At 42.2% G+C, this 21,745-nt stretch overlaps 1 protein-coding gene across 1 annotated transcript; it reads right to left on the bottom strand.

The window, feature by feature from the left end:
• Window positions 1-682: 682 nt before the first annotated feature.
• Window positions 683-21,726, bottom strand: LOC143294579 (arf-GAP with dual PH domain-containing protein 1-like). Its single transcript, XM_076605957.1, has 9 exons — window positions 21,653-21,726; window positions 10,668-10,798; window positions 8,857-8,948; window positions 6,953-7,157; window positions 6,340-6,489; window positions 5,838-5,921; window positions 4,613-4,744; window positions 3,831-4,065; window positions 683-2,600 (listed from the first exon to the last, which is right to left on the bottom strand). The coding sequence occupies exons 2-9, from the start codon at window positions 10,773-10,775 to the stop codon at window positions 2,542-2,544; spliced, it is 1,065 nt and encodes a 354-aa protein (XP_076462072.1). The 5' UTR covers window positions 10,776-10,798; window positions 21,653-21,726; the 3' UTR covers window positions 683-2,541.
• Window positions 21,727-21,745: the final 19 nt, after the last annotated feature.

The raw sequence follows: 21,745 nt of genomic DNA, 5'->3' as shown, positions 1-21,745 counted from the left end.
GTGGTTGAGGAGGGGAGGGGGGAGGTGAGGGGGAAGGGGGTGGTTGAGGAGGGGAGGGAGGGGGGAGGTGAGGGGGAAGGGGGTGGTTGAGGAGGGGAGGGAGGGGGGAGATGAGGGGGAAAGGGGGTGGTTGAGGAGGGGAGGGAGATGAGGGGGAAGGGGGTGGTTGAGGAGGGGAGGGGGGAGATGAGGGGAAGGGGGGTAGTTGAGGAGGGAAGGGAGGGGGGAGGTGAGGGGGAAGGGGGTGGTTGAGGAGGGAAGGGAGGGGGGAGATGAGGGGGAAGGGGGTGGTTGAGGAGGGGAGGGAGGGGGGAGATGAGGGGGAAGGGGGTGGTTGAGGAGGGAAGGGAGGGGGGAGGTGAGGGGGAAGGGGGTGGTTGAGGAGGGAGGGGAGGGGGGAGGTGAGGGGGAAAGGGGTGGTTGAGGAGGGGAGGGAGGGGGGAGGTGAGGGGGAAGGGGGTGGTTGAGGAGGGGAGGGAGGGGGGAGATGAGGGGGAAAGGGGGTGGTTGAGGAGGGGAGGGAGATGAGGGGGAAGGGGGTGGTTGAGGAGGGGAGGGAGGGGGGAGGTGAGGGGGAAGGGGGTGGTTGAGGAGGGAAGGGGGGAGGTGAGGGGGAAGGGGGGTGGTTGAGGAGGGAAGGGAGGGGGGAGATGAGGGGGTAAGGGGGTGGTTGAGGAGGGAAGGGGGGTGGTTGAGGAGGGAAGGGAGGGGGGAGATGAGGGGGAAGGGGGTGGTTGAGGAGGGGAGGGAGGGAATCCTGGGACACAGTCAGGGGACAAAGGAAAAGGGGAGGACAGCAATGAAACTGGCTTGATGTGTGCACCATCAACACTTCGAACCCAAAGTGTTGATACTGCATGTCCATCACACCTGATTGCTTCCCTTGGACTGAGTACAGATTGTTCTAAACTGCAGTGGGCATGTTCAGTTTTGACTTCTTCAAGCAGTTGTTTTCTCACTCCATGCTTTTAGTTTATTGGCGTTAGCCTCTTTGTTGTTCACCAGTGTGTGGTTTTTTTCAAGGGGACAGAGCAAGTTCTTTTGCTGCCCCATCGTCTGCACCTTTTCAGTGGCATTACTCCCTTGCCACTCATTCCGAGTCCTCCATACACAGCCACACATGGGTTCATCTGTCACAGTCCTAATTCTGGCAGTCTGCAGGAACCATCGATGTTAGGTCACCAGGAGACCACGCATTAGAAGAGACCCTGCACTGCTGCTGAGTCACTATGGTGGTGTTCTGTAGAGCCTGTTCTGATTTAACACACTTAGAACATTTCTTCCTGATTTTAAAATGCAATTCAGCTGTTGTTAGGCCGGCGCACAGAAACTGCAGTGCAGCTGCACTACTGGGGTACAAAGTGTTAAAGGCAGGATGGTAAGCATAGAAATTTGCATGCTCCCTATTATACTGACATCAGCAATCTACATTTTTACAAGAACTGGAGATATGTAGCCACATATTCTGCCGAAGATGAAGGAATGTTTATAATCTTTTTCCCCTATCTCATGAGCACACATTTTTCCCAGAGTCAGAACCATTATGTCTGATCTTGAAGCAAACACAAGGCTGCTAGAAATGAATTGGGGGAGTCAGGTAATCAGTGGCATTTCTGTAAAGAATGCATGGTATTTGTCCCACTGTGATTGTAAATTTGCACTGCTTAATGTTGCCAGTGACATCCAGGAATGACAGATGACTATCACATACCAATTTGCAATCGATTCCATGATACAGACTGAACTGGAATGGCTAACAGAATTGGCAAAGTAAATGATTATTAGAACACATTGCTAAAGGTTGTGTTCGAAATGAAATGATCTTTCAAACTGTCAGACTTATTTCTAAGCTCTGCTCTGTTATGCTTTTTTTTCCCTTTCAAACAAAGAACAGCTTTTACAATCATAATAATAATCAACATAGCAAATATGATTTGTACAATTATACAATGAACATGTCAAGAAACAGTATGTCATTTTCAGGATCCAAAACACGTTTCCAACAAATAATGACCAGTATGTGAAGTGAGTAAAACTGTCAAGGAAACAAGTCAACTAAATAAGGCTTTGAAACATTGGAGCAGTACATCAACTACATACTTAGGTAACAATCATAGCACAACAGGTCCTTACTATGTACACATAACCAGCCCCCAGCTCCACCCCCCATCCCCCATTTACAAATGTACAGCATACAAACAGAACAGAAAAAAAGAGTATCAGAGCATCAACCAGGACTTTGAACAAATTCTGCCACCCACAGAGAAGAGGTGTAGCAAAGCAGCACAGACGTGTGATGAAAGCGCAACAACATGTCCCGCTACAGAGTCCGCCAAAAGGTCCACCAACATCCCTTCTGCACGTCATGGTGAACAGGACGCGTCGTGAGGTCACAACATTACAAATCACCGACAATTCACATGGCACTGATGCGCAGGCTTCCAGCATGACTCAGGTGCTGGTGCTCTGTGAAACACAGTGTACCCGCGCATCCGACAGAAACGAACGGATGAACTGTATCAGAGAACTTGCCAACGTGCTCTACCTGCGAATGATGCGGAACGAGTTGGACGACTTCTTCGGGTTAAGCATGGAGGCCACTGCAACCAGACACAGGTAGGTTATCCTGATGTCATCATGCATCAACAGAATTACATACATCATTTAATACCCAGCAAGATGCTATCAACAGTATTAAACACATATGTGAGCAAAATATGTTTCTTTTCCACTGGAAAATAATTTGCCCTGTGATATCCAAAATAATCTTAAATTCACTTAAATTTCATTGGATTTCAAACATGTCACCTAGATGTAACAGGTCAGGCATACTTTGATCACTGGTAAACACTGGATCAGAAGTCCAACACTTGATTCTGCCAAGGCAGCCCTATGCCTGCTAGCTAACATTTAGACCCAACAAACAATGACAAAATGTAATCATGATCTACCTATGGCTTCTCTCTATGGTTGTAGTTGTAGTGTTTCCTCTTTGTCACAACAGAAATTTACATTGCTCTCCCCAAGGAGAGCTTGCTGCTGCTAGCTATCAAAGTTATTTTTTCTACAGAATTTTGTCAGAGAAAAACCCTTTTGTTACCAGGTTCTTTTACCTGTGTTAAGCGCAAGCAACATATGGGGTCTCGGGTAACTGTCTCATTTACATGACTTGTGTCTAAACCACCACTCAGCGTCTCGTGGAAGGGGGAGAAAATACAGGTGAGTGTGGGGTTCAATCCCATGCATTCAGATCCTCTCTGTTCCTGGACAGAACTGTTACCACTGACGGGTGCAACAGCCCAGTGGTTAAAATACAGCATTGGACTTTCAATCTGTGGGTCCTGAGTTCAAATCTTGGTAACGGCAACTGGTGGGTAAAGGGTGCAGATTTTTCTGGTCAACATTATCTGCAGACCTGCTAGTGCCTGAACCCCCTATATGTGTGTATATGCATGCAGAAGATCAAATACACCTGCTTAAGATCCTGTAATCCAAGTCAGTGATCAGTGGGATATGGAAACAAGAACACACCCAGCATGCACAACCCCGAAAACGGAGTATGGCTGCCAACATGGCCGGGTAAATAAACAGAATGGTCATACATGTAAAATGTGACATCAAACCTGATTGAATGACATAGGAAACGAACGACAAGTGCCCAAATGGCACCTGTCAGTCGGGTCTACCCAGGTAGACAGCCTGTAGTGCAGATGACTCTGAGTTTGTAAAGCATTAGACCTTGGTCTCTGACGAAGGAAAGGCGCTATGTAAGTATCCATATCATCATCATCATGACCAGGGCACCACTTCAGGGTGTGTGAGGAACTTACGCTTGCTGTCCTGTGGGGTGAGGGGCAGATCAATGACGTAGTTGAGGGAGGTGGTCCACTTGTCCATGTCATCCTGCGTCTCGGCCCGCAGGATGAAGTTTCTGTCCGGGGTGTGCAGCGTGAAGCAGTAGTTGTTGTGGCTGTTGGAGCTGCGGTCACCCTCAGGGGCGCCCAGACTGATGGAGTAGCCCGCGTCACGGTGACCGATGAACACCTCTCCCTTGGGGAAGGCGTTCTGGGGGAGAGTCAGGCAGAAAACAGCAAGTTTTGAACATAAACTACACACACATACACACACAAACAGAGCAAGCGTCAAGGGGATTCGGGAACTAGTAAGAACTGAACATAAATTACACACACACACACACACACACACATAGGCAACACACACACACATACACACACACGCACACACACCAAACACACACACACACACACACACAAAACCAGCGTCATGGGGAAGGCATTCTGGGGGAGAGTCACACAGAAAACAGTCAGAACTGAACATATATTACACACACACACACACACACACACACGCACACACAACAAACACACAACACACACACACACACAACAAACACACAGACACACACAACACACACACATACACACACACACAACAAACATACAGACACACACAACAAACACACACACACACACAACACACACACATACACACACACACACACACACACAACAAACACACACACACACACAACAAACATACAGACACACACAACACACACACACTACACACACACAAGCAGCTGTGACCATACCAAAGGCTCCTCAAAGTACATGAGCTTCCTACGGTCCAGAGTGAACCAGCGCCTCTTGAAGGGCTCGTTCTTGGGTCCCATCTTACTGAGCCAGCCCTCCACGATGAAGTCCTTCGTCAGGTCCTCTGCCAGCTGCAAAACACACAACAGACTTTTTTTTTTATTCTTTTTTTTTTCTGCTGCCCCATCATCTGCACCGTTTCAGTGGTATTACTCCCATACCGCTCATTCCAAGTCCCCCATACACAGCCACACCCAGGTTCATCTGTCACAGTCCCAGCACTGGTATTCCACAGGGGACCATCGGTGTTAGGTCGCCAGGAGGCCACACACCAAAGGAGACCCTGCACTGCTGCTGAGTCACTTCAGTGGTGTTCAGTAGTGCCTGTTCTGATTTAACGTACTTAGGACACCACCTACTAAACCCTTTACTGATGACAATAATGACTTAGTTGTGGAGCCAGACTTAGTGAGTGTCTCCCCCAAAATGGAGACCGACATCATGTCCCTCCAACGACAGTCCCCCATGAATCCACCGACACAGAAGACCTTGACAAGACTCACCCCAAGCACACAACAAACAAATAATAAAGAGGGGCAACTCTCTCCATACACAAGGCACACACCCTCGTCAATGCTACCCATGCCACCCTCAGCTTGTGGCACACTGGTAAAGTAAAGGCACACTGGAACAAGCATTTCAACACAACAAAGCAATGATTAACACTTCACAGGTGACATTTATATATGTGTGTGGGTGTGTGGGTAAGTGTGTGCGTGTGTGTGTGTGACTATGATCATGCCTAAATGGCTGTGCTGATGTGTGAAACTGACAAAGACTGAATGCCCATACTTTCATGCTCGATTGTTGTACGAGCTTCTGTGCACCCTCTGTTATCATACATGACAACTTCAACTGTATTAAAATAAGCAAACAATCAAGTAACATGAGCTTGCTTTTTCCTATTCATAAATTTGTGAAATTATGCATTACACAATCACAATCTCTGCAAAATAATATCAATGATCAGCTTTTCCAACATGCAGTCCACAAGTTTCACCCAAAATGACATGAAAAACATACAACAATACGAAGGATGTGTGTTTGAAATCTAGAAGATAATGATAAATGTCTTCCCTGGTGTTTGTTTGGGGTTTTTGTAGATGTATTTTGTTGGGTTTTTTTCTTTTAACAAATCTGCAGCAGAATATACACAAAACTCACCTGTTGCAAATCTCTGTCTGGAAAAGCTATCCTACGCCTCTCCCACTTTGCTGCTCGTATGCAGTTGTACCAGTCTACTATGTCCTGGAAAAAGAGAAATTCCATCAAAACCTTCCGGGTGCAAATGTGAATTCACAGCAAAAAGAGGAGAGAGATACAATTCACTTGTTTCTGTTCCAGACAGACAGACAGACAGTTAGATCGATAGGGACAGAGCTAGAATTATTATACACAGACAGCAAGTTTTTCTCAGCCAAAAATCTCTAAAACAAAATATCACTCAATCTCCTGCCTCAGTACTGTTTGATCAAAGACCTCCAACCAAATGCTGTCGGTCTGTTTAAACACCCACCCAATGACTCAAGATACAAGAATACTCATTTCAAAAGAGAGATTCTTGAAACTCTTCCTCGACACACAAATATACACAACTGTAATCTCACAACCACCCCACCATTAGCACCACTAATATCAAGACCCCATACAACTGAACAATCCTCACTTTCGAATTTTCAGAGTAGACAAAGAGACTTCGCGTTGACCCGTTCTTGATGAATGTTATCTGAAGCCCGTAAGGGTTCCCAATCTTCTCCGGCACAAACACTGCATTCATGTGGTCCATGTCTGCCTCTGCTTTGGGCTGCTGTGGTTTCTGGGGGTGGAAAAAATCTTAACATATTGATAATAGTAATTATAATTTAATTTTTAAAAGACAAACACAAGAAAGGGGCAGTAATCATGATAAAAACCATTCAGAAAGACAAAAGGATTTTTTTCTCTAAAATTGTGATTAATCTAACATGTTTACTATGACCTAATGGTGCAGACTCCGACAGGAAGTCTATCTGTTTGACTTTCTCTCTCTCTCTCTCTCTCTCTCTCTCTCTACACACACACACACACACACACAAATGTATTATCTATGTAGATGTATTTATCTATTTATTTATTTATTTGTTAAGACTTGCTATAGCATATATTCATACAGTTCTATGATCTCTCTCTCTCTCTCTCTCTGTTTCTGATCTGGTTTTTCAACAGCATATCAGTGAGCTGCACAGACTCCATGTGCATCACATACTCCATCTGGCAGGGAATCTCCACCACACACTGACCTGCTTGGAGTCTTCATTGATGAAGTAGAAGAACTTGTTCTCTGCCCTGGACAGCACAAACTTGCGCTGCTGGAACTGCTTTCGGTCCCTGCCCAGCTTCCACAGCATCCCCTCCTTGTGTGAGCAGTTGTAGGCTGACTGCCGCTCAGGGTCCGTGAACTCTTCCCTCTGGTACTTGGCCAGAATCCACTCCTTCTTTAACACACTGCACACAACGTACCCATAGTTTAGTATCTGTGATCTGCTCAGGGAGGAAGTTGGCAGAATAGTTAAGTTATGCTCTCCCTTTACTTAGACACTCACCCAAGATGAGAGAAAACAAATGTTTGAACTTTTTCACCTTCCCCTCTCTGTTGCTCTTTACTTTTCTGGATTGAGAACGGGTACAACACACATTCACAAATAAATTAAATGAGGCTATCTGCTCAACTCTGTTACTCTTCGGAAGTGTATTCAAACCCATGCAATTGGCAAGGCAGTACACCATGTCATCATTCAGGGCTTGTACAGCTGTTGGTGTTTTGCTACCCTACCCACACACTTCCGTCTTCCAGTACACATACAGCTATACTGCATCTACTGAAAAATACACAACACCATGTTGTAAAAATATACACATGCTGTATCTACAGTAAACACACAAAATATATATTATATACCAAGTTTACTATAGGTATCAGCATACTGTAAAATGTATTTAAAAACATTTTTTTAAAAGCCCCCACCCCATGCCTTTTCTGTTTTTTTAATCCCTTCCTGAACTTGATGACAATCAAAAATCCCCATGCATCTGATCATCTCCTCACTAAAATTTGTGGAAATTACTAACTGAAAAGATGGCAAGGCAAGGAAAGAACTTATTTCATGTATCCCCGGGGACACTGAGACGTTATACATGAATGTCTTTTACACACACCATATAAATGACTGGGAATGGGAAACCTTTGTTTACAAAACCAGGCATCGTTCTGACAAGTAGAAACATGAACTGACAATTGTCTTTCAAAAATGCACAGCACATACAAACTGCTGCCAAAAGAAATGCCCGAGGCCAGCGTTCTTGTTAAAACATTCAATAGAGCTAACAACAGTGTCAGCAGCAGCAACAACCACAAAGCCTGCATTGTCTATTTTTAATGAGTGCCACAGCAAACGGAACTGCTAATGCAGCAGTGAAGCCAGAGGTCCATTGTCAAACCTGGTCGCTCCGTGCAGACATGCACATGGTTGTCAAAGAGACTGGTCATGTTCATTGTAACAATGCAGCCAGGTCTCTACACAGGCTTGTTTTAGTTGTGTGTGTGTGTGTGTGTGTGTGTGTGTGTGTGTGTGTGTGTGTGTGTGTGTGTGTGTGTGTGTGTATTTGCTGCCACTGCACCACTGACACACATTCAGAGTTGCTAATACACAGCAACACCCATGTTCGTCAACCCCGGTCTCCGTACTGGTGGTCTACCAGGAACTACAAATATTAGGTTGCCAGGTCACACACCAAAGGAGACCCTGCACTGCTGCTGAGTCACTTTGGTGGTGGTGTTTTGTGCCTGTTCTGATTCAACACAAGGATACACCACCTACTGAGCCTCCTACTGATGACGTAATTGATATGTTACTGAAAGGCTTGTAAAAATTTGATGTCCCTGGTAGAAACTGTTGTTGTAACCCTCATGATTATGAATGAATGTGTATGCATTTGGACACACAGACACATGCACACACACTCACATGCACACACACAATGACACACACATGCACATGTACATGCACATGCACACACACACACACGCACAAGCACACACACATGCACGCACACGCATACACACACACGCACACACACACACACACACACACACACACACAACCATACACCGAAGAGGAACATGAAAACATATCTGATCACTTACTCCACATCGCTTTTTGTTGGTTTTCTGTAGAACAGAGGGACACACATCTCAAATTTGTCCTTGGCCTTCTTGTTGCCAACTGCTTCCATCACCTGCAACCCAGCACTCTGCTGCTGAATGAACCACAAAATGAATGGAACAAATGGACGTCCATCATTCAATCACATGATGGCCTGTGAAACTGGAAACAAATTTTTGAACCACTGCATACTCATTTAACAGTATATGTTTCCAATCTTCTGGCAGAAATTAAAAAATGAACAAACTGTCAAACTTTACCATAACATATTAACCATAAAAATCATGACACATGACAACGACACCAGCAGAATGACAGTGACACCAACAATGACACCAACAGAGAGACAGTGGCACAAACAGAATTACAGAATGACAATGACACCAACAGAACAATGACACCAACAGAATTACATAATGACAATGAACAGAATTACATAACAACAATGACACCAACAAAATGACAATGACACCCACCCAATGATAATGACACCAACAGAATTACAGACTGACAACTACACCAACAGAATTACATATGACAATGACACCAATAGAATGACAATGACACTGACAGAATGACAATGACACCAATAGAATTACAGAACAACAATGACACCAACAGGACAACATAACAACAATGACACCAACAGAACAACAATGACACCAACAGAATTACAGAATGACAATGACACCAACAGAATGACAATGACACCAACAGAATGACAATGACACCAACAGAATGACAATGAATGATGATATCAACAAAATGACAGTGACATCAACAGAATTACAGAATGACAAACATCAACAGAAAGACAGTGACAACAACAGAATGACAATGACAACAACAGAATGAGAATGACAATGACATCAGCGATGTGATAGTGACACCAGCCAAATGTCAATGACAACAACAGAATGTCAACACCAGCAGAGGGACAGTCACACGACAAGGACAGTGACACCAACAGTCACACTAACACCAACAAAGTGATAATACCACCAGGAGAGTAACAGCGCCACTACCCATGCGACAGTCAATCACGCCACAAGAATAACATGGGAAAGTGAAAATGGCAAAGTCAATAAAGCAAATCCTGATCCACCACCCAAGAGGAAATATGACTATGCTATACAGCAAGGTAAAAACTGTCCCACACCCAAAAGCCTACTCAGGGATCTATAAAGAAAAAAAACAGGGTATATTTTGGATTCTCTTTTCATAAACTGGCATGTAAGTCCCTTGCAAAACAACGTTTTTTCTTCTTCTTCCTTTTTTTCTTTTCTTTTTTTTTTTTTTTTTTGCTTTTAATCAATTGGTTGTTTTTTCTTCTTCTCTATTTTTTTATTATTATCTTTTTTTTGTTTGCTTTTAATCAATTGGTTGTTGTTTTTTTCAAAACATAGATTTGTGCTTCCATCAATTCATACATACACTGTAAAGTCTATAATTCGATGAGATGACACAACAGAAAGAAAAGGAAACAGCCAGAAACAAAGAGAGCAACAGAAAAGATAAAATTTTAGAAGACACGAAGATTAAATACTGAAAAAGCCCCCCAAAAGAGGAAAGTTTGAGCACAAAATTTACAGAGGACACAAAGACTAAATACCGAAAAAGCCCCCCCAAAAAGTGGAAATTTTAAGCAATAATTTCCAGAAGACAGGGAGACTGTTTATAATGAAAGAACCCCCGGTATCCCCAAGGCAGACTGGTGGGTGGGGGGAGCTGGGGGTTCTGGGGGTTGGGGGATCGCGGGTGGAGGCTGTGGGGAGGGAACTCTGCAGCTTACCGAGACCTGGTCCCTGTCCCAGTTGTCCAGTCGCACAGACTTGACGCGGCCCTGTGTGCCCAGAGCCCGGTGAACGCCCGCACACGTGTGGCACAGGAACACTCCCATGGTCACCGAGGCCCAGTCTGGGTCTGAGAGACAAACACAACATCATCTTGTTAGCAGAGAGAAATGAAGTTTGTGTGCTGCCTTGCTCATCTCCTGGGCATGATCAACAGTGTCACTCACACACAGGCCACTCATCACCAGTTCCATCAGCCACAGTCACACCCCCATTCATTCTGTCACACACCCATTCATTCTGTCAGTCACAGCCACATTCACTCTGTACATTCATTCTGTCAGTCACAGCCCCATTCATTCTGTCAGTCACAGCCCCATTCATTCTGTACATTCATTCTGTCAGTCACAGCCCCATTCATTCTGTACATTCATTCTGTCAGTCACAGCCCCATTCATTCTGTCAGTCACAGCCACATTCATTCTGTACATTCATTCTGTCAGTCACAGCCACATTCATTCTGTCAGTCACAGCCACATTCACTCTGTACATTCATTCTGTCAGTCACAGCCCCATTCATTCTGTACATTCATTCTGTCAGTCACAGCCCCATTCATTCTGTACATTCATTCTGTCAGTCACAGCCACATTCATTCTGTCAGTCACAGCCCCATTCATTCTGTACATTCATTCTGTCAGTCACAGCCCCATTCATTCTGTCAGTCACAGCCACATTCATTCTGTCAGTCACAGCCACATTCATTCTGTCAGTCACAGCCACATTCATTCTGTACATTCATTCTGTCAGTCACAGCCACATTCATTCTGTCACAGCCCCATTCATTCTTCAGTCACAGCCACATTCATTCTGTCAGTCACAGCCCCATTCATTCTGTCAGTCACAGCCACATTCATTCTGTACATTCATTCTGTCAGTCACAGCCCCATTCATTCTGTCAGTCACAGCCACATTCATTCTATCACATTCTGTCAGTCACAGCCACATTCATTCTGTACATTCATTCTGTCAGTCACAGCCACATTTGTTCTGTCACAGCCCCATTCATTCTGTCAGTCACAGCCACATTCATTCTGTACATTCATTCTGTCAGTCACAGCCACATTCATTCAGTCACAGCCACATTCATTCTGTCAGTCACAGCCACATTCATTCTGTCAGTCACAGCCACATTCATTCTATCACATTCTGTCAGTAACAGCCACATTCATTCTGTACATTCATTCTGTCAGTCACAGCCACATTCGTTCTGTCACAGCCCCATTCATTCTGTCAGTCACAGCCACATTCATTCTGTCAGTCACAGCCACATTCATTCTGTACATTCATTCTGTCAGTCACAGCCACATTCATTCTGTACATTCATTCTGTCAGTCACAACCACATTCATTCTGTCACAGCCCCATTCATTCTGTCAGTCACAGCCACATTCATTCTGTCAGTCACAGCCACATTCATTCTATCACATTCTGTCAGTAACAGCCACATTCATTCTGTACATTCATTCTGTCAGTCACAGCCACATTCGTTCTGTCACAGCCCCATTCATTCTGTCAGTCACAGCCACATTCATTCTGTCAGTCACAGCCACATTCATTCTGTACATTCATTCTGTCAGTCACAGCCACATTCATTCTGTACATTCATTCTGTCAGTCACAGCCACATTCATTCTGTCAGTCACAGCCACGTTCATTCTGTCAGTCACAGCCACATTCAGCCACGTTCATTCTGTCAGTCACAGCCACATTCATTCTGTACATTCATTATGTCAGTCACAACCACATTCATTCTGTCACAGCCCCATTCATTCTGTCAGTCACAGCCACATTCATTCTGTCAGTCACAGCCACATTCATTCTATCACATTCTGTCAGTCACAGCCACATTCATTCTGTACATTCATTCTGTCAGTCACACCCACATTCGTTCTGTCACAGCCCCATTCATTCTGTCAGTCACAGCCACATTCATTCTGTCAGTCACAGCCACATTCATTCTGTACATTCATTCTGTCAGTCACAGCCACATTCATTCTGTCAGTCACAGCCACATTCATTCTGTCAGTCACAGCCACAGTCAGTCACAGCCACATTCATTCTGTCAGTCACAGCCACATTCATTCTGTCAGTCACAGCCACATTCATTCTGTCACAGCCACTTCCATTCTGTCAGTCACAGGCCCATTCATTCTGTCACAGCCCCATTCATTCTGTCAGTCACAGCCACATTCATTCTGTCACAGCCACATTCATTCTGTCAGTCACAGCCACATTCATTCTGTCACAGCCATATTCATTCTGTCACAGCCACATTCATTCTGTCAGTCACAGCCACACCCATATTCATTCTGTCACACCCACATTCATTCTGTCGCAGACACACCCACATTCGTTCTGTCAGTCACAGCCACACTTACATACATTCTGTCAGTCACTGCCACACCCACATTCTTTCTGTCACAGCCACACCCATATTCATTCTGTCAGTCACAGCCACACCCATATTCATTCTGTCACACCCACATTCATTCTGTCACAGCCACACCCACATTCATTCTGTCACAGCCACACCCATATTCATTCTCTGTCAGTCATAGCCACATTCATTCTGTCATGTCAAAGCCACAGCCACATTCATTCTGTCATAACCACACCTACATTCATTCTGTCATAACCACACCTACATTCATTCTGTCAAAGGCATAGCCACATTCATTCTGTCATAACCACACCTACATTCATTCTGTCAAAGCCACACCTACATTCATTCTGTCAAAGAAACTGCCACACCTACATTCATTCTGTCAAAGACACTGCCACACCTACATTCATTCTGTCATTGCCACACCTACATTCATTCTGTCAAAGCCATTGCCACACCTACATTCATTCTGTCATAGCCACACCTACATTCATTCTATCAAAGCCACACCTACATTCATTCTGTCATAGCCACACCTACATTCATTCTGACATAACCATACCTACATTCATTCTGTCAAAGCCACACCTACATTCATTCTGTCATAACCACGCCTACATTCATTCTGTCAAAGCCACACCTACATTCATTCTGTCATAACCACGCCTATATTCATTCTGTCAAAGCCACACCTACATTCATTCTGTCAAGGCCACTGCCACACCTACATTCATGCTGTCATAACTACTGCCACACCTACATTCATTCTGTCAAAGCCACTGCCACACCTATATTCATTCTGTCATTGCCACACCTACACAAATCCATGCCCACATTCATTCTGTCAAAGCCACAGCCTCGCAGTCTGCAGCGCTCAGGGGGCTGTCAACATGCCTCCACAATGGCATCCTCACAAACATTTTTACACAGCCGCATATACAAAACCACTGAAACAATAAGAACACCTCTATCTTTTAGATAAAAGAAATAAACAACTTACATGTATTTACACTATGCTAGCACTTTAAAATTGTCATAGTGTTTACTGTGCTGATGTCAAAGACCTGTAGCCTGCCCTCATTTGTTTTTGCTGTTGTTTTTTTATTGTTGTTTTGTGAAACAAGCAAATCTATGGACATAACATCTGTAACCAGCATAGATCTTTATGTTTTCCCATCAAAATATGGCTGCTCCAGAAGGGTAGGCATCTGAATGAACGAGTGTTCTGTCAGTGTTGGATATCACTACATCAGAAAGATTTCACTCCTAATGGATCTGCTGACAACGGACAATTTTGACACAAGCTCACAAAATATATGGAAGTGATGGCGAAGCCGAAAGTAAACCCACGGTCACCATCACAGCAGTGTCTTAAAAATGGCTACAGAATTAGAGAGATTATAATCATGAAGAATGCCAATGATAATAGTACGTCTATAAAAACTTATTTACTTCTAAGACTATGTGACAGGGCTGTACTGCATGCTTCCTTTCATGATACACCCTTCACTAAGCCAGTTCCACGACACAAACACCAGCCGTGTTTGTCAAGAAATCTGAGCAACACTTGAAGACGCCTCTGTGAAGTGGATGACACTTGACTGTGTGGTCCCAGTCTTCCCATATGAGCCAAAAGCACACTCACCACTTGGTAAGTGTCGGACAGGGAGAAAAATCCCACAATGTTATAAGGGGCTACCCACAACTGCACAAATCCAGTGCTGGCAGTCCATGGCAATGATACCTATACCAACAGGCTGCTAACCCTGATAGAATGTGTACCTCTAAAATGCCCTCTGATATATGATTTGGATAATGGAAAAAGTTTGGTTGCAAACTATGCCCAAATCATACTACAGAGGCTGTAGTTGTTGCTATTGTTGTTGTTTGATAAAGTCAAAATAGTGCTTTTAATGCTGTTCTTGCTCTAATTTGTTTTCATTTGTTCTTGTTTCTGCATGGATAAGAATTTCAAGCATGCTCACTTCAGGCCTAGAACAATACTTAACAGTAGGCATTTTATTATCAGTGTAATTCATCTCTGATAGATAAAAAAATAGATATGCTGGGGTTAAAGGTAACTACATGTCATGAAAACAGGACAAAGCAACACACACACACACACACACACACACACACACACATGCACACACACATGCACACACACAGAGTACTATAGACAGACTCATTAAGATTACAATATTCCATCCTCTGAGGTTAAAAAAAAAAAGAAGAATATATAATTCTTTTAAAACAGACAACAAAGCAGGACGTATCTGACTGAAGAGAAAAGAAAACAAAACAAAACAAAATCTTAAGTATAAGAAATCAGTAAGATATGGTACAATACAAAGAGAAGTCTACCTGAGGTTAGGTGCTCTGCCGCCATTTTCAAAATTCACACAGCTTGTACCAGTAGGAAACATTGACCATACCAGTTTGCATTTAAAATGGCCAGGAATGCACTGACCAGACCGGAAAGTTTTTGTATCATACCCATCTTTATCTTTTATCCACTGATATCTTAGGAGGAAAAACTATAACACAACCAAATGATTTTAATAACCAATGTAAATGATTACATCAGTACTTTAGAGTCTCCTTATACAATAAAAATAACAGAATCGATGTTCAGCTGCAATCTGTTTAATGCCGTCCGTTCAGTAACATCAATAACAATATATGGGTTCTTAAATCACCCGGGTTACCAATATACAACATTGCCTGGGATACCAATTATCAATTTTATCGTAATGTCTGATTATATAAATAGAGTGATATAAAACATGTAGACATTACAAATACCTGACACAAGTACTTTCTGTATAAATGAGGAAAATGAGAAGACTAGACAGTAGTTGCAAAGCAAGCAGTTAAAAGCCTAAATGTTAAAAGCAAAACAGTAAACTGAAAACAGCACAGTAAAAATGAAAATAAGAAAGGTCAAATCCCAAAGCAATATCATTTTATGACCCTCCAAATCCAAAGTGCTCCAAGTCTGAATGACAGGACGTAATAATACTTCAATGCACAAAGCAGGGGAGATCGTTGTCATATCACACATGACACCACTGATTACCATATGACAATGGACACCACTTAGACCTGTCAACAAAGTGACTAAAAACATCACTTGTGTACTTCCTCATTCAGTGTTTATCAAGGTGGAACACTAATGACTGATCATGAAAATACACAGAACATGAGTTATGGCAGGCAATATCAAGAACAGGAACTGTAGAAACAGTTATATGCACACTGGTGCTTTTTTTCATAGTTTCTTACAGGTTTCCAGTAACAAAACCAATGACCTTACAAGAACTTCACCATCTGTTACAAGCAGTCTTCTTCTCTTTTGTTCATGGGCTCTAACTCCCACGTTCAATCGTGTCCATGAGCAGGCTTTTACAGAAATGACTGTTTTAACCCCTCCATGCAGGCAGCCATACTCAGTTTGTTTTGTTGTTGTTGTTTTTTTGGGGGGTGTATGCTGGATATGGCATTGTTTCCATAACCCACCGAATGCTGACATGGATAACAGGATTTTTAATGTGCGTATTTGATGTTCTGCAAGCAATAAAAGTTTGACAACCTCTCTAAAACATTAAGATTAATGTAAATTATGTTCTTGATCAATGCACACATGTTCAAATATGCATGTAGTGATACACACACGTGTACATGCTTATGTGCACGCATGCGTGCACACTCACCCCCCCCCCCCACCCCCCCCCCCTTAAAAAACAATATCAATGTTGCCAATGGCAGTTATGACTAGCACCCTTGTCCTATTTCTGCCACACCAAATCATTAACCATTTATCTTTTAACAAATCATTACCTATTTATCTTTTAACAAACTTATGAAAAATTACAATCATCAAAATCGTTGATCTGCATCTCTTGGGAAAATAATTACAAACGGTAATTAGTACTGAAATGAAGTGATGAACCATTTTCAAAACTATACATTCAGACTTTCATTTCTTCTTCTTCCTGTTTCCCAAAACAAACATTCACAATGCATTACACACTTTATACCCCATGTATACATATATACAATTGCCAAAGATGTGACTCCTGCTGCCACAACTATTTCCATCAGTTGATTACTCATACTAAAGTGATGTCAGCAGTGACTCTTGTCAGAGGATGTAAACTAATGACATCCGATTTACCTCAACCACTAATCACGAAGTGAGCACAAACAAAACAACATGAAGAAGAGCTTGTCTCAAAGGGAAGTATCAAAGCAACACAACAGTTAGAAATGTACAGAGGTTTTTCCCTTGCCCATCACCAAGATTAAAAAAACAAAAACCAACAACTGCATCTCCTTTTTTTTCTGCACTCATGGGCTGCAAACCCCAACTATACCTTTTCCCACATCAGGGCTTTGCCTGACCAACCATTTTTCCACCACTACAATCAGATAATTATAACCACACTCCATTTTCCAGGACACCACAGACGTTCCCTTTATCAACACTACAATGCTTGACACCTCCTCAATCGCAAAGACTGATAGGATATCAGTGAGAACAGGTTACCCGCATGAATTGAGGTATGGTTGCATGGTGGGGTAAAAACAGTCCGACTTTTTTTCTCATCTTTCTTTTTTAATGTCTTTTGCTGTCGTTTATGCATTTGGTTTCATGTTTCTGTACAGCTAGCTGTGGAAAAAAACAGTATCTTAATTTTGGCAAAACATTATTACAATTTTACGTTCTGTTATAATGAAATTTGTACTTTCATGTTCCTTGTGTATTCATGTGAATTCAATTATATGAGTCATACACACAAGCATAATTGTAGTCTAGTCCACTGCAGCTAATAAGTGCAGAATATTTCAGAAAAAAGAACAGGCTTTAGTAATAAGTGTATTCCAGCTGTAAGTAGTCAAATGATGCTCTTATATATATATATATATATATATATATATATATATATATATATATATATATATATATATTTTAACTAACTTTGAGCACTGTTTTACACACAGTGACAAACACATCTACACAGACATTAATTATTAAAATTAACAATAACAACAAAATTGCCAGAAGTCAAAAACAGCCAGTGGGTGATCAGATTTGTGAGCATTAATCTATCCCTCACCGCCCCCTCCCTGCACCCCCCAGCCCCTTCCTTTCTCTAAGCCTGTTTTGTCACCCTATTTACCCTCTGTGTGTGTGTGTGTGTGTGTGTGTGTTGGACTGGCAGTTTCTTCCTTAGCTGACAATCCCCATTCTCACCTTCCCAACTCTTTGTTTATTTGCATAAGTGTTGTTTATTCATTTTTATCTGCTTCAATGCTGGCCTCCAGTTTGATTTTTAACCCTACCCCTTACCTAATTTTTTTCATACTGACTCACAGTCAGTCAGCAGGGGTGTATATCCACATGACAAACAAGAGGACAAATGTCCTGACCCACCCAAACGTAACAGGACATTTGTCCTCTTCGCACCAAGAGGAATGGGAATTGAAGCTGACTGGTCAACACATTTTTCCAGGTCAAATCCAGAATTGTGAATCAGTTATCATACAAATGAACAAATGATTATGAGTCAATATCAGTATGTTGCAATTAAAAACATCAATGTTCTTTGGAGACACTTGAATGGACGCAAAACAAAACAAAAACAAAGTCTTGAAACTGAAGCATATGAAAACAAAACAATGAAAATGAATAATATAAAAAATAAAGTCTAAAAATAAGTTCTCAGTATTTTATCATCTTCAGTCCTATTCTCCCTCTCTCTCTACTTCTCTATGTCATTCAGCCAAAAACGTATTCGAAAAAAACAACAACAACAAAAAACAACTGATATTTTCTGATCTAAGTAAGCAAACATGACAAATTATGACACGACATTACATCAAATGTAGATACTTAACTCAAAGTCCATGGTAAACACCCAGAAACCAATAAGAACATGCAAAACCAATCACATACACATCTGTCACAATGGCCAAACAAAGCAAAACCCGAATACAACACCCCCAAACCAGTCTCACTCTCCTTCCCTCCCCTCCACACAACACCTAAACAACACATACAGAAAAAAGAAACAAGTGCACACCCTCACTGGCATCAGGAGATCGATTACAGGCAGTTTAAAACAGATGGGTCTTGAGATTGGTTTTGAAGCTAGAAATGGACAGGGAGTGTCTTAATTCACATGGCAAGGAGTTCAAGTGGATGGGGGCAGTGACTGAAAAGGATCTTTAACCAAAGGACTTAGTAATAACAGAGGGACTTTGGAGAGTGAATGTCTGATGATGAATGTAGACTTTGTCTTGTTGGAATGTAAACAGTAAAGAGATCAGAAAGATAGATAGGTGAAGAACCACAGACAGCATGGAACTTTGAAAGCACTGTGTGGAGACTTTATATATTCAGTCCTGGACTGTGCAACCAGTGGAGTTGTTTCAGAAGAGACCGAATGTGGTCACTTAACCCTTTCACTGCCAAGCTCGCATTTATGCACAGGCATGGTAGAGGACCCATGTCACTGAAAGGTGACCATTCATTGGTCTGTTATCCATGAACCTACAGGTCTTAATGTTCGGTGGTAGGATAGGCCATGTTTTCTATACACCGCAGGGGAATCCCCAGCTGTTCTTAACCACTGTCTTTTCTGTGTTTATACCACAAGGGAATTTTGTACTCTAAATTGACTGGTGGTTAAACGGTTAAAGGGTGTTTCAATACAAGACAGGCTGCTGAGTTTGGGACTTTGTGGAGTTTATGAATAATGTAATGTGGAGAAACCAGCAAGCAGAGATTTATAATAATCCAGTTTTGAGAAGACTTAAGCACAAATGTGAGTTCTGGTTGTGTAAACAGACAAGAAGTGACATATGGAAGCAATGCAGCAGAGTTCTATGTATGCTTACTAAGTTACAGACATTAGAAACATTTGTCCATGGACACATCACTAGCAGAGAGAGTGACACAAAGATTTTTTTTGCGTGATCTGCAAAGGGAATGTTGGTCTGACCTACATGGGTAGAAATGGTGATGTCTCTTTGTAAAGTGATCTTCTAAACTTGATCAACAGTGCTTCGATTTTCTTGTTGTTCAGCTTTAACTTGTGAAATGCACACATGTCTGCAACTGTGCAAGTCTAATGTGGCTGATGTGACATACTCAAATTATGACACAGATCTATAATATACAATCAGCAAGGGAAGACAAGAGGAGTAAGGAAGAGATAAAGAGAGCTCCAGACAGAGGTGGAAATAAGGACAGAAAGCTGGGGGTTGAATTACAAAACAATATCAGCTGAATAATCTCAACTAATTCAAGAATAAACCTTTTCTTGTCCAAGTATAGATCTAGATAGATAGATAGACAAACACAGAGAGAGACAGAAAGATAGATAGATAACTCTATACACTAACTTGACTAAGACATATAGAAAGATAGGTAGATAGATCTCTACACTAAGGCAGATATTGATACACTTAGATACATTAAGATAGATAAATTAAGATAGATATACCTGGACAAGAAAGCTTTGTATACTTGTATACAATCTGACTAAATTCTCCTGCATCTTAACAAGGCAACCAAGTCTCAAACATGTTTCATCCTGCAACATGACGTATTTCTCACAAGTCACAAATAAAGCTGATGTAGCAACCCCTTTAAATGTAAAATTTGAAGAATTGAATAAGTACAAAGACCAAAACTAAAGAAGGAATACTATCATAATAGATACAAATTGCAATATCTTTCCAACAACTTGATGAACAAACAATAAAAATGACTGGAGTTCATTACTCAGCAGAATAACTCTTTCTAGACCTGGTCAGTCCATTAAAAAAAAGGTGGGGGGAAGAAGAAAATACATATGAAATATATAAATCATGTGTTATGGTTAAAAGTGCTAAAAACCAAAACAAAATAAACTTACACAGAAATTGGCAAAATTCTCTCTCTCTCTCTCTCTCTCTCTCTCACACACACACACACACACACGTCTTTTCAAACTGTGACACAGCTCTGTACGATGGGCAAAAGAATTACAAGACACACTCACAACAAAGAAATATGTCGTTCTCACCATAATACAAAACTGGTGTGTGTTAATGGATTAATTTGCTGTAGACGCTAATCTACAAGGATTATTTCAGCAATAATGTTGAACACAGACTGTGTAGCATCTCACGCATCCGCCCACGTATTTGAGGGGTGGACCCACGACTAAATTACATCAATCAAAAATAAAGACCAATCTGGGGAATCGTGCACTTGTGTTCTAATATACGTGTTCTCCGATCACAAAGACAGACTGTACAAATACACGGACAAGAAACGCACGTTGAAGAATACCACAAAACGCGAATCAACAAAGTAACAATCTACAGATTCTGGTTTAACCCAGACCCCGACCATGTTCAAAATGTCAGTGAAAATGTCGTCTGCAATCCAACATCGGGTTCCTTCATTTGAGTCTGAAGCAGTTTACAATCCATACGACACATCTAAAACTAAACTAAACAGAGATAGTAGAATGAAACAGCTAAGTACCTGTGTCTCCGCAATCAGCACATTCGCAATTTCCATCTTCCCTCAGTAGTTGGGCCAGTTCCGCGCGACATCTCTCCGCCATCTTGAGGAATT

The sequence above is a fragment of the Babylonia areolata genome, chromosome 1, assembly GCF_041734735.1.
Source record: "Babylonia areolata isolate BAREFJ2019XMU chromosome 1, ASM4173473v1, whole genome shotgun sequence".
In the NCBI taxonomy this organism is placed as follows: Eukaryota; Metazoa; Mollusca; class Gastropoda; order Neogastropoda; family Buccinidae; genus Babylonia; species Babylonia areolata.
Note: the sequence above shows the minus strand (reverse complement) of the source record. Positions and strands in the feature narration are given on the sequence as shown.